The following is a 14,293-nucleotide window of genomic DNA, read 5'->3' on the forward strand; positions in this document are numbered from 1 at the left end:
TAGCAAATGGAAGACCTTTCTCTGTCTCTCCTTGTTTGTCTATAACTCAGCCTCTAATAAATAAATAAATAATCTTAAAAAAAAAAAAGAGGCTGAAGAAAATGATCTAAGAATCCTCTACTTCCGGGGCCAGCACTATGGCGCAGTAGGCTAACGCCCTGTCCTGAAGCATCAGCATCCCATATGGGCGCCAGATCTAGTCCTGGCTGCTCCTCTTCCGATCCAGCTCTCTGCTATGGCCTGGGAAAGCAGTAGAAGATGGCCCAAGTCCTTGGGCCCCTGCACCCATGTGGGAGACCTGGAAGAAGTTCCTGGCTTCAGGTCAGTGGAGCTCTAGCCATTGCGGCCATCTGGGGAGTGAACCAGTGGATGGAAGACGTCTCTCTCTGTCTCTACCTCTCTCTGTAATTCTGCCTTTCAAGTAAATAAATTAATTTTAAAAAAAAAGCATTCATAAAAATCACACCAACATAATATTAAAAAAAAAAAATCCTCTATTTCCTTAACATCTAGAAACACTTTATTTTAATCCTTCCCATGAACAAACCAAATAACTTAACTACATTACTAATCTGCAAACGCAATCTACTGGTCTGAAGACAATTTACACAAAAATAAATCTGAACAGCTATATTTCATTCATCTAAACAGATTCATCAATACTATTCTAAAAGCAAAGTGAATACACTAATCATGGACATCAAGAATATCAACATGAGGCCAGCACTGTGGTGTAGTGGGTAAAGCCACTGGCTGCAATGCCAGCATCCCATGTGGATGCCGGTTCCAGTCCCAGCTACTCCTCTTGCAAACCAGTTCTCTGCTATGGCCTGGGAAAGCAGAAGATGGCCCAAGTCACTGGGCCCCTGCACCCGAGTGGGAGACCCAGAAGAAGCTCCTGGCTCCTGACTCGGATTGGCACAGTTCTAACTGCTGCAGCCATCTAGGGAGTAAACCAGTGGTTGAAAGACCTCTCTCTCTCCCTCACTCTCTCTCTGCCTCTACCTCTCTGTAACTCTGCCTTTCAAATAAATAAATAAATCTTTAAAAAATATATATCGGCCGGTGCCATGGCTCAACAGGCTAATCCTCCGCCTTGCGGCACCGGCACACCGGGTTCTAGTCCCGGTCGGGCCGCTGGATTCTGTCCCGGTTGCCCCTCTTCCAGGCCAGCTCTCTGCTGTGGCCAGGGAGTACAGTGGAGGATGGCCTAAGTGCTTGGGCCCTGCACCCCATGGGAGACCAGGAGAAGCACCTGGCTCCTGGCTTCGGATCAGCGCGGTGCACCGGCCGCAGCACGCCAAAGGAAGACCTTTCTCTCTGTCTCTCTCTCTCACTGTCCACTCTGCCTGTCAAAAAAAATATATATATATATGTATATATATATCAACAATGTATCAGCAATATAACATATTACCACTTTTATAGCACAGATATTTTATAAATATATCATTATCCCTATGCATACAACTGGAAACATTCCAAAAGGTCCTCATTTAGTACTTCAATTATTTCCCACTGAGTTTACAATCTTGTAGGAAAATATACGCCATGAAATAAGGGTTATGACAAGGACAATTAAGTACAGTGTTAAAAGAACACACAGAACTTGAAAGTGAAGAGTGTGAGGCCAGCGCTGTGGTGTAGCAGGTAGAGCCGTCGCCTGCAGTTCTGGCATCCCATATGGGCAATGGTTTGTGAGACCCGGCTGCTACAACTTCCATTCCACCTCCCTGCTAATGGCCTGAGAAAAGCAGTGGAAGATGACCCGGGTGTTTAGACCCCTGCCACCACATGGGAGACTTCCACAGAAGAAGCTACTGGCTTCAGTCTGTCCCAGACCTAGCTGTTATCTCTCTCTTCTTTCTCTCTCTCCCTCCCTTTTTGCCTCTCTCCCTCTCTCCTCTCTTTCTGTAACTCTAGCTTTCAAATAATCAATCTTTAAAAAAAAAAATGTGGCAAATGGGAATGAGGAGGCAAGTGAAGATGGGAGCTTTTCTAAAGAAAGTAAGATATAAACATGGATATGAATAAAAGAGCATAAATTAGTCCCAGAGGGAAAAAGGAGAAGATAAAAAGGGAGTAATATGTTCAAAATACCAGAAAGCAAGAGAGAGCAGGGTTTGGGGTGGTGGCTAGAAAGTGGCGTGTGTAAGAGCAATAGTATTTCCTTTCAAAACAAGTCTGCAATGCAGTAATATAAGCAGGGAAGCGGTAAGTAGGGGCTCAGGTTGTTCTCTACAAGTTACAAACAAAAACCTAAAAGGTCTTAAGCATTACTTCAAGATCCTTCCCTTTTTGGAAAAATCAAACACATTGTCATCTCAGATAAAGTTTTCCTGAGACAAGAACAAATATTCTAAAGTGGCTTCACTATCAGATTTTTTCAGTGCAACATGTAACAGACTACCTGTCTTAACACCCCAAAAATTAGTAAAGAGGGCAACACCATCACATTAAAAGGTTTTTTGACATAATGAATCCAGTTTATTTTCCTTACTCCAAAAGCTTCTGACCAAACAGCTCAACATCTTTATATAATCGTTTAGGTAATTCTGGAAAGACTTCACAGACAAACTAAACCACAGCACATTCCTGAACCTTTAAAATATTAAATTGTTCATGTTAAAACACATCTTAAAAGTAAGCAAGTTGAAACCTTGAAATAATCTGATAGGTAAACCTTAAACTACTACAGCATTTCCCAACTTGCATTTGGCATGTCTTTAACAAGACTTTACTCACACCTTAATTCCAATTTCTTCTGAAAGAAACCATAACCACATAGCCTGAAAACAGATATTAGACGACTTACAATTACATGGTAAGTAGGCTAGACTTACTTAAAACAATCCTGTCAGTAAACTTACATTTAATGAAAGCAGAATGTATTCCACAGTTATTAAACTCAAATCAGAACTATAAATACTTCTATAGAGTATATATAAAATTCTAAACTAAGATATTATTGATACACACGCAATTAGACAATGTTTTAGAATGCAGGTCAGATATTAAGAATGAAAAGAGTTACTAAATAATCAATAAAAAAACAGATGAAGAAAATCAAAGCCATGTCCCTAACTCATAGTCAATGAAGGTATACTAATCAGGGCCACTGCCTTTATGGCTTCATAGGTTTCCTTACTCAACAACCCTAGGACACACCATTCACAGAGGAACAGGGAGAGGGAAACTAGACATGTATGTTATGCTGGAAGAAAATGCAAAAAAAAAAAAAAAAAGAAGAAGAAGAAAAAGAAAAAAGAACAAACATCACTATCACCTTAGAGAGCACAAATCTCAGCAGCAATAATAAACATATTAATAAACACATAATTAAAATTAATTAAAAACATAATAATAAACACATATTAAAAATAAGAATAACGGGCCAATATTGGTCTTGCACTGCTACCACTTATTTATTTATTTATTTTGAAAGAGTTACAGAGACAGAGAAGAGACAAACAGATCTTCCACCCACTCATTTACTCCCCAGATGACCATCACAGCCAGGGCAGTTGCAGGCCATAGCCAGGAGCCAGGAATTTCATCCAAGTCTCCCACATGGGCGCAGGGGACCAACACTTGGGCCATCTTCCACTGCTTTTCCCAGACCATTAGCAAGGAGCTAGATCAGAAGAGGAACAACCAAGACATGAACCCGTGCCCACGTGGGATGCCAGCATCACACACAGTGGCTTTACCCAATATGCCACAATGCCAGCCCCTAACATTCATTTATCCATTCTTATCAAATACTTATTGAGGGCCTACCATATGCCAGATAAGGAAGTATACAACAGGAAACAAAAACAAAAACAAACAAAAGAAACTCCCTCATAAAGTTTACATTTAGAGGGAAGAAAGGAGGTAGGAAACAAATAAGCAAAATGTTTAAATATTAGACAGTGATAAGTATTACAAATAGAAACTGAAACAGAGAATGCAGATAGGGAGTACCGTGAAGACAGCACAGTGATTTTAAGCAGGGTGGTCAAGAATGGCCTCAATGAGGTGACAGTTCAAACAGAATGAAGGTTCTGTTAGACTTGAGAAGCTTGTCTTTACCATTCTCACAGCTGTACTTGGCACCTTGGTAAGTTCCAAATAGCTGTAATGGAGACCACATGGCTTCAAAAGCCTAAAATATTTACCATCTTTACAGGAAACATTAACCCCTGATCTACATCATCACCACCACCATAATCACCACTGCCACAATGAGCCCGCTTTCAGGGCCATATTCACAGGCGTGTAACTTCCCTCCTGCCTCAGGAGGGGGCCCCAACCTTGGGTTCCGGGGTCACTGTCTTGAAATTCTTTTTTTTTTTTTTCAAGGGAAAGGGTTTATTGGGGAAAACCAGCAGGCTGGAGGGAAGGGGCAAAGAAGGAAAAAGAGAGAGAAGGAAGGTATAAGAGAGAGAGAGACAGAGAGAAGAGGAGCTAGCAAGGAGAGAAGAGAGAGCAGAGAGAAGAGAGACGAGAGGAGGAGAGGAAAGCAGACGAGATGAGAGGAGGAGAGGAGAGCAGACGACAGGAGCCAAGAGATGAAATTCTTAATTTTATTTTTTAATCTGAACTATGTAAGTGAACTCCAATAAGAGTGACAGAACATGTGCCAGTGGCTTAGAACCTCAGCTCACAAGCAGCCTGACTCCCCAGGAAGGGTTGTCAGTAGGCTCAACATCCCCATCCTCATACCATGCATATGAGCAAGGCAAGTTAAGTGGCCATCCCCATTCCAGACTAGCATCACAATGGCAAACCAGGAGCCTCTAGCTCATTACCTGGTTAATTCAGGTATTGAGTATGTCTTGCTGTGGAGACTGAATCCCTTGGGGGATATCTTTCTTCAGTGAATTGGAACAGTAGGCCTATAGGAAGGGAGTCTGACTTCACCACAGGCTACAGTATCCCTTTGGGGGGGGGGGGGCATTGGGACTTGGGCTTTCATGAAACAAAAACTATAACCTGGAGTTATGAGACTTTCAGTCTTCTATCAAATTTAGCATATAATGTATTTCTACTTAATCCATTTCAATTCTTAAGCCATCTCCTTTATTTTGCTACAGCTACATGGCTTTCCTTTTTTTTTTTTTTAAGATTTATTTATTTATTTGAAATGCAGAATTACAGACAGGGAGAGGCAGAGATCTTCCATCCACTGGTTCACTCTCCAAATGGCCACAATGACTTGGGATGGGGCAAGGCCGATGCCAGGAGTCAGCAGCTACTTCTGGGTCTCCCATGTGGGTCCAAGGGCCCTGGCACTTGGGTCATCTTCCACTGCTTTCCCCATTATTTTCCAGCATTAACAGAGAGCTGGATTGGAAGTGGAGCAGCTGGGACCTGAACCAGCATCCATATGAGATATATGGGATGCCTGCGTTGCAGGTGGTGGCTTAACCTGCTACACTACAGAGCCAGCCTCTTCCTTTCCATTCCTGAAGATAAAAAATTCATTTCTATCACAGATCATTATCATACCTGCAATATTTGTCATCTAAAACTACAACTTCACATTTTAGTCAAGTCTCAATCTAAATACCACACCTTCAGAGTGGGTAGAGTTTCCTACTGAAGGATCAAATTGACTGGTATGGAGTATCATCTCCAAAGATGGCCACCATCAATTGCTTCCCTCCATTTATGTGCAAGCCACTTCTCCCAATAAGAGATGGAGTTTATTCCCTTTTCCTTGCTTTGACCAGAGCCGGTATTGTGGCATAGTAGGTTAAGACCCCACCTGCAGTGCTGGCATCCCAGATGGGTGCTGGTTCATGTCCTGGCTGCTCCTCTTCCTATCCAGCTCTCTGCTTATGGCCTAGGAAAGCAGTGGAAGGTAACCCAAGTCCCCTGGCCCTAGCATCCACAGGAGAGGCCTGGAAGAAGCTCCTGGCTTTGGATTGGCCCAGCTCCAGCTGTTGCAGCCATTTGGGAGTGAACCAGCAGATGGAAGACCTTTCTCTGTCTCTCCCTCTCTCTGTAACTCTACCTCTTAAATAAATAAATAAAATCTTTTTAAAAAATTAGAAAATTTGTTGTTAAAAAAAACCTGCTTTAACCAATAGGATGCAGTGGAAACAACATTCTGAACATGCAAGCCTAGTCCTTTAAAAAAAATGACAGCTGGTTCTTCTCTATGATATAAAAATCAAGGTCAAGGTAGGGGCCATTAAGACAAAACATGGGGGCTGGCACTGTGCCGCAGCAGGTTAACGCCCTGGCCTGAAGAACCGGCATCCCATATGAGCAAAGGTTGGAGACCTGGCTGTTCCACTTCCAATCCAGCTCTCCTCTATGGCCTGGGAAAGCAGTGGAAGATGGCCCAAGTCCTTGGGCCCCTGCACCCGTGTCGGAGACCCAGAAGAAGCTCCTGGCTCCTGGCTTTGGATCGGAACAGTTCTGGCCATTGCGGTCGATTGGGGAGTGAACCATCGGATGGAAGACCTCTCTCTCTCTCTCTCTCTGCCTCTCCTCTCTCTGTGTATCTCTGACTTTCAAATAAATAAATGAATCTTGAAAAAAAAAAAGAGAGAGAGAGAGAGAAAACATGAAGATGACACATAGAGGATAACAGAAAAACTCCAATCAACAGTATCACCTAAGCTCCTAGACTGAGCCACATTGGAAATTCCAACCAACCAACCTCCAAAACGCCAGCAGTCCTACCTAACCACACAGAGAACTATCCTGATTATCATAGTCAACTCACAGAGTCTTGAAAGAGAATAAAATTATTGTGTTCGGAGTAGTTTTTTATACAATATAAAACTAAAACACCGAAGTCTAAATACCAGCTTCATCACAGTTGGGCCTATTATTTAACTTCATCATTCATTTTTCTCATTTGCAACAGAATGATAACATTATCTATTTCACAGTGTTCTAAGGATTAAATGTGCTAACACATGTAAAGTATTCAGCAGCCTTCAGCACATTCCTGATACAATATAGGCAATATTGTTCTACTACTATTTAATTATTGATAAAATGTATTATTTATTCCATATACCTACTTTATTTTCTTCAAAGCACCTATTATTACCTAAAATTATGAATACTTATGTGCCTCCCCCTCCACCAAACTATGAACTGTGAGAACAAACTGACTGTCCTCCTCACCATCACCTAAAATTGTATTTGGCAGGTAGAGGTACTTAATAAATTATTATATATTGAGATGAGTTATAGAACCTTTGTATCATAGTTACTCTAGAATGATATCTAAATACTGCTCTGTTGGGGCCGGCATTGTGGCATAGCTGGTTCGTGTCCCAGCTGCTCCACTTCCAATACAGCTCCCTATTAATGTGCCTGGGAAAGCAGCAGAGGATGGCTCAAACCCTTGGGCCCCTCCACCCATGGGGGAGACCCAGAAGAATCTCCTGGCTCCTGGCTTTGGATTGGCTGGCTCAGCTCCAGCCCTTGCGGCCAATTGGGGAGTGAACCAGTGGATAGAAGACCTCTCTCTGTAACTCTGACTCTCAAATAAATAAATAAATCTTTAAAAAACATAAATTTATAAACTATCTATAGTACACTATTTTTATAATTCTAATGCATTTACTTGTTACAGCACATATATTACACCATCTATAGATCAAGTAATGATGGATCATGCTTAAGTGAAGGGCAAGATTTAACACTGTTCAAGTGCGCTAAAGTATTTACTTATTTTCATAATTTTTAATGAATTCCACTCAACCAAATCAGTGACAGATTTACAGTTAATACATGTACACAAAAATAACCAGAGAAACTTTAATCTAGGATCCCTCTAAAAGCAATTAGCCCAGCAAAATACATTAACATAATACAAGTATTCAAACTATATACAACTTAGTATACAACAGATTTGAGTTTCAATTTCTACAAATGCAGTGTTTTTAAGTTTAAAATCCTATTTTAGGTGCCAGCATTGTGGCACAGTGGGTTAAAGCCCTGGGCATGAAGCACTGGCATCCCATTTAGGCACTGGTTTGAGTCCCTGTTCCAATCCAGCTCCCTAAAGCAGCAGAAGACGGCCCGAGTCTCTGAGCCCTGGCACCCACGTGGGAGACCCAGAAGAAGTTGCTGGCTCCAGGCTTCAGATCAGCTCAGCTAGAGCCGTTGTGGTCAATCAGGGAGTAAACCAGCAGATGGAAGACCTCTCTCTTCCCCTGGCTCTCTCTCTCTCTGTAACTCTTTCAAATAAATAAACCTTAAATCTTTTAAAAAAAAATTCATCCCATTGGCCACATAAGATTTGTACATTTTGGGGCCAGCATTGTGGCACAGCAGATAAAGCCACTGCCTGCAAGACCGGCATCCCATATGGGCTAGTTAGTGTTCTGGCTTCTCTGCTTCTGATCCAGCTCCCTATTAATGGCATGGGAAAAGCAGTGGAAGATGGTCCAAGTGTCTAGATCCCTGCCACCCACATGGGAGATCCAGATGAAGCTCCTGGCTCCTGGCTTTGGCCTAACTCATCTCTAGCTGTTGTAGCTATCTGGGGAGTGAACCAGTGATAGAAGAGCTTTTTGTTTCTCCCTCTCTCTCTGTAACTCTTTCAAATTAAAAAAAAAAAAAAAAAAAAAAAAAAAAAAAAAAAAAAAAAACCTTTAAAACCAATTTGTACATCTCACTAGACTTCAATTTTAACTCAAAGAAAAAACATTATCAACAAATATTAAACTCTAGTCTTATTAGACTAGTATGTGATTTGCAGGAAAATATACTGATATTTACAAACTACTTTGTAAACATCAATAAATAAGATGAATTGCCGATACAAAAACATAAACATAGCAAACTGCTAACAACTGTAGCCCCTACGATTTATACATGATATATGGGGGGTGGGGGGGTGGGAGGTAAACTATACAGTTCTTCCTTTGAAAGTCACAATATCAAATGTTGAAGGGAATTCAGTAAGAGATTTCTTCAGTAGAAGGATTTTGAACAAAGAAATGAAAGTCAAATTTATATTCTATAAATGTGACTCATGTAATGCAAACAGTACAGTCAATAACAGTAAAATGAAGGAAGAACTACGCAGACTATCACAATATGTCATGCCATGGAAAGAATCAATATTTTAAGTGTCAAGTAAGTATATAAAGAGTTCACAGAGAAATCTGGGATAAGAGAAGTAGGGGCCAGCATTCTGATGCAGCAGATGAAGCTCATGTTTTCGAAGCTAACATCCCATATTGGAGGGTTGGTTTGATTCCCAGTTGCTCAGCTCCCCATCCAGCTTCCTGCTAATGCACTTGGGAAGGCAGCAGAAGCTGACCTAAGTACTTGGGCCCATAACACCATGTGAGAGACCAAGATGGAATTCCTGGATCCTAGATTCAGGCTGGTCTAGACTTAGCTGTTGTAGATATCTTAGGGAGTGAACCAGCAGACGAAAGATCTCTCTCTCGCTCTCTCTCATCCCCCTCCCTCACTTCCATCACTTTGCCTTTCAAATAAATAAATAAATCTTTAAAGTTAAAAGGGAGATTAAAAAAAAAAAAGTTTCTTGGTATCAGGAATAAAGAAGGAGTTTCAAGGAGAAATGTCCACAGTGTCAATATAATAAAGAAATCAAGCAGGAACTGAAAGGTACCTATTAGATTATGTAATTAAGTAATCTGAACTATATAAAAGAGGTGTGGTAGGAAAACAAACCAAATAAAGTATATAAGTAAATTCAAAGGAAATAAACAAGTGAGATCAATGGAATCAAGCCGGCGAAGAAAAGATGATAACCAGTATAGGGTAAAAGACCGCAGTACTCAATGAAAAAATGAAAGGAAATGACTACCCTGAAAAACCACCATACATGAGGATACTTGTTTGTGGAAAATATAATCAAAAGGTAAGCTTCTTTTTGTGCAAAAATAATATATTGCATTTTTGGTGAAATTTTGGATGACCCCCTAATCTAAAACACATTCTCTTAGGTGAGGCAGTTTGCTTTGCAGCTGAATGTGCTTGAAAATTCTTGCTGAGTGTGCCGAATACAAAGCTTGCCATTTCCTGATACTAAGCTGTTTCTTGCAGTAAGTAACATATGCAACAAAGATTAAGGCAACCACCACATGTAACCTCCCTCCCAAGGAGAAGTGAACTCACTTGTTTGTTGCTTGCTACATTATTTGCTGCCTGTTTGAAAAAAAAAAAAAAAAAAAAGAAGTAGCACTGCATCTTTGACTCCTGAGTTCCTCAGATGTGACATAAACCCATTACAAATGTCCATCTGCACATTCACCACACTGGTGGGACTTAGTAGCAAGAAAAAGCTACACAGATATGCTGATGTTCAGGCTGCTTGCTGTGCCGTGAGTAATGTCAACTGTCTGTGACCTGCGAGTCCCCTGTTTTCTGCCAGCAAACATGAAACATTAACAAACTTACTAGTTTACAAACTAAGTTCTTATGTATCAGTTTCTTTATGTTTTACATTTTACATTAACTCTCACAATAATCCCAGTGAGATAGGTACCAATATGAAAAATCAGACTTTAACAAACCAAGCCAATGTCACAAATGTGCAAACACGACAACCTAAACATAAGCCCAAATACTTTTCAAGCCTATTTTTAATCATTAATAGTCAAGCCTCCATTCCCAAAAAACTCTCCAGATAAGAGCCAAGTACTCACATCTTTGGAGTATGAAAAATAATGCAAAAATTGTGGACTTCAAATTATGTTCCACAGAAAACGAGCATTTCAGAAATGTTAATATAATCTTAAAATTAAAAAAAAACAAAACCTTTGGCCAAAGATCAGGGAGAACTGGGGTAAACAAATCCAAGTCGATGTCTTTACTGGGCAGTTTCTCTTTGTTTTAATATGTTAATATGTTATAAATCCTCCCAGAACACCTATTATCAGCATTCTGGAATACAGTTTGGTAAACTACTGCTATAAGCAACACTGCCAATTTAACTTAATACTGAATACCTTTTAAATCCTAGTAGTCAGCTTGGTGCAGGTACATAAGTAATCCTTTTAAAAAAAGAACATCAAAGTTAGAATGTGGTGTTAACAGCTGCAGGCCACATCTGACTACTTTACAGTTTGGCAACATTGCTCTGTTCCTACCAAGCATAAAATTCCCATAACACAATGAAACTCCACATCATACCTGGCTTTTTCTTAAATTAGAAGAGTAACAATCAAGACTTTCTGTAGCTCTCCATTGTTATCCACTGCTTCACTTAACAAGATCCAGACCCTTTTAACAATGAAAAGGAAGAAAGGAGGACAGGAAAGCAGTTTCCACATACAAGTTTCCAGCTTGTCCACTGGTTAATGGCAGTAAGTCATTCTGATGGTTTTGGGTATCCCTGCTAACTTTCCAAAATGGAGAGTTTAATTTTAACTGTTTACATAAGCAATCAATTAACATGCTACATCATTTCACCCCTAAATATACTTGCCTATCTCCTACAGAGTCACCAAATAAAGTTGTTTATTGCTCCAGTTATTAATCATTCGAGTCTTAAAAAAAAAAAAAAAAAGAGTTAAGAGAGCCACAAAATATTTGTGTTCATCATATGGGGCACAGATGGGATTAAGCTCCAGCTAAAAAGTCTACTGGAAACTTCAATTCACCTGCTTCTTTGGCATATATGTAAATATGGATATAAATCATTCTCAACAAAACTAGTAAGGATGTTATATAGCCAAAAATCACTGAAATGCACAGGAACAGAAATTGAAGTCCTAATTTAAACTGTGCTCAGATTCTATACCATTCTGCCTTACAAAAAAACAAAGTGCTATCCTACCTAAGGTGAGTAGTACTTTAGAACTGATTTTTGCCCTCTGCTCTCAAGGAACGCATCCACCCATCCAAAGTCTACAAAGGACACTGCTTCCATTTGAAAAAAAGGAGCAATAAAATATGACATTATCCATTTATTTTTAAAGGATTTAGAGGAAAACAAAAGTATCCTAAAACTGAGAGAGTAAATTTCAATATTTTGGTAACAGGAACTTTGAAAAATAGTCTAACTAGTCATAACTTTCAAAAGCAAATGTGATGACACTTGTATAATAAATTATTTTTAAGGCACACCTACATCAGTTAAAAATATTTTAAGGAGTAACTTGTGTTTATGAGAACATGGTTGACTTCAATAAGTAAAAGCAACCAAAGAGAAAGAATTCAAGTCAGATTACACCATGAAGGAAAACAAACAGGAAAAAGAAAGATAAGAAAAATAAAACAAGTCTCACTGATAGTGTTATTCAAGATTTATCTTCAGCATTTTATTTTTGCTAACATTTACAAAAATAAGAATACCTTTAAAAAAAAAAAAAAAAACAAACGACCAAAAGTAAATATATTGACAACTTTAAAAATGCCTTCCACACTGGCAGCAAAAATATTTTCTAGGTTGTTCAGAAAATACTTATAAATTTTCAAAGCATTCACAACATGGATGATTTGGCGGTTCTTCAACATGTAATCCACATGTCAAGGGAGGCATCACATGCTTTTATCTTAGAAAAGTGCAAAATTACATACACTGAGATTTCAATATCCTTCTTATTTGTCAAAACGTACTTATTAAATGGAAACCCTTAGTACACAATAAGTCGTCACAGGCAAGAAAGACTTTAAAGGTGAAATCTGAGACAGCACATCTACATTTGTAAAAGGTGATAAACTAAAAACTACACCATCAGCAGTTCATACTGTTTTTCCCCTCTCCCTCAGTAAACAGGTTTAACCAAATTACCATCTGAAAGTTTGTAGAATACTAGGCTACACAGCTTCAAAAGAATAAATTATTTTCGAGTCCACGTTTAAGTAAGGTTTACAACAGATATCTCCAAACGCCACCAGCATTAAAACGTACAGAGAAAAATGTTTTTTAATTGACACTGAAAATATACAACACATTTCATGCACACAGTCAAGATGGAAAATCTTGTGTTAATTAAAAAGGAATTTTTCAAACAAGAATTTTTTCTAATAAAACTTCCTCTGTTTCCTCTCCCGCTCAAAGGCGGTGGGCACGGGAAAAAAAAAAATGTACACTTTTCATACTAACATAATGGAAAAAGGACAAAACGACAAGGTTAACGAGAGCAGGCACAAGATCAGCACTACAGCTACCCTCAACAATGCCACAACTCCTCGCCCACGTTTTCGCCAGCCCCACATCCCACCCTACACAGTGCTCACACCTCTTCCCACCACCCCACCGGGGACGACGACACCTCCCTGGCAGGTACGCGAACTGAGCCCCGCGTCCGGGACACGATCGGCCGGAACGTGTCCGGAGTCAAGGAGCCAGAAAATACAGAAAGGGATACGAGAGAAATAAGACACGCGAGCTCGAAGACGTGCGTGTGCGGGAAGGTGTCTTACAGGCGGGTACGCGGTGCCGGCTGAGGGGCTAGGAGGAGAGTTGGGACCAAAGAAATGGGTCTCGGGGGGAGACAGGAAAGGTGGGGGGAGCAACCTCAGAGCGTTGAGGTACGCAGCTCGGGCCAGCGGAGCCAAACACCAGTCATCAACATTGGCCAGCACGTCCCCTCCGGGAATAACCTGAGCCGCGAGGCAGCCCCAGGGCCCCGGGAGGCCGGGAACTCACCACCTGGTAGCGGCCAGTAGCCAGCTGGTGATGATCCATCCCGCCCGGCTCGGGATCCGGCTTCGGAGCCGGAAGGTCCCCTCCGCGCTCAGCTCCCTCGGCCGCCCCCGTCGACGACGTCGTCGCCGCCGCAGCGCCCCTTCCGCCTCTGCTTCGGCCGCTGCGGTAGCCCGGCAGGGCCGCTTCACTTCCTGTCGCTCCCGCAGCAGCCGCACAGACCTCCGCGTCGCTCGCGGATCGCCGGAGGAGCTCCGGGGAGCGGCGCGCGCTACTGAGCATGCTCGGAACGCTCGCGCATGCTCGCTGCGTCCTCCGGCGTCCCATCCGCGCGGCGAGTGGGAGGGTGTCGCCGGGTGGGAGGAGATGGAAAAGTCAGGCTAGTCCGGGGGAGCTGTCTCGGTTGTCAGCTTGCCGGGAGTGGGCGGTGGCAAAAGGAGCAGAAGAAGAAGAAGAAGAAGAAGAAAAAAAAAAATCACCCTTCGTGATTGGTCTTTTCTGTGTGCACAGGTTTCGCGCAGGGGTGAGCCAGTGCGCAGTCACGCCACGGAGAGACAGATGTCGGAGGGAGAGGGGACGCGGTCTTAGAACACCTGAGAGGGCAGGTCGCCCTCTTACCTAACGCTTTCCATTATTACGCGGCCTGGGACATCGCCAGGAGATCCGTTTCTAGGGCATTACTAAAATGCTCATTCAAAATCATTA

The 14,293-nt window shown here is 41.4% G+C and overlaps 1 protein-coding gene across 1 annotated transcript in view; it reads right to left on the bottom strand.

Moving 5' to 3' along the window:
• NDFIP2 (Nedd4 family interacting protein 2) overlaps positions 1-13,915 on the bottom strand; it is a 91,725-nt gene extending 77,810 nt beyond the window's left edge. The window contains exon 1 of the mRNA XM_062194040.1: positions 13,592-13,915. Within this exon, the coding sequence (XP_062050024.1) occupies positions 13,592-13,915 (324 nt within the window). The remainder of the gene's footprint in view (positions 1-13,591) is intronic.
• Between the last annotated feature and the right edge of the window lie 378 nt (positions 13,916-14,293).

This window comes from Lepus europaeus, chromosome 6 (assembly GCF_033115175.1).
Source record: "Lepus europaeus isolate LE1 chromosome 6, mLepTim1.pri, whole genome shotgun sequence".
Classification (NCBI taxonomy): Eukaryota; Metazoa; Chordata; class Mammalia; order Lagomorpha; family Leporidae; genus Lepus; species Lepus europaeus.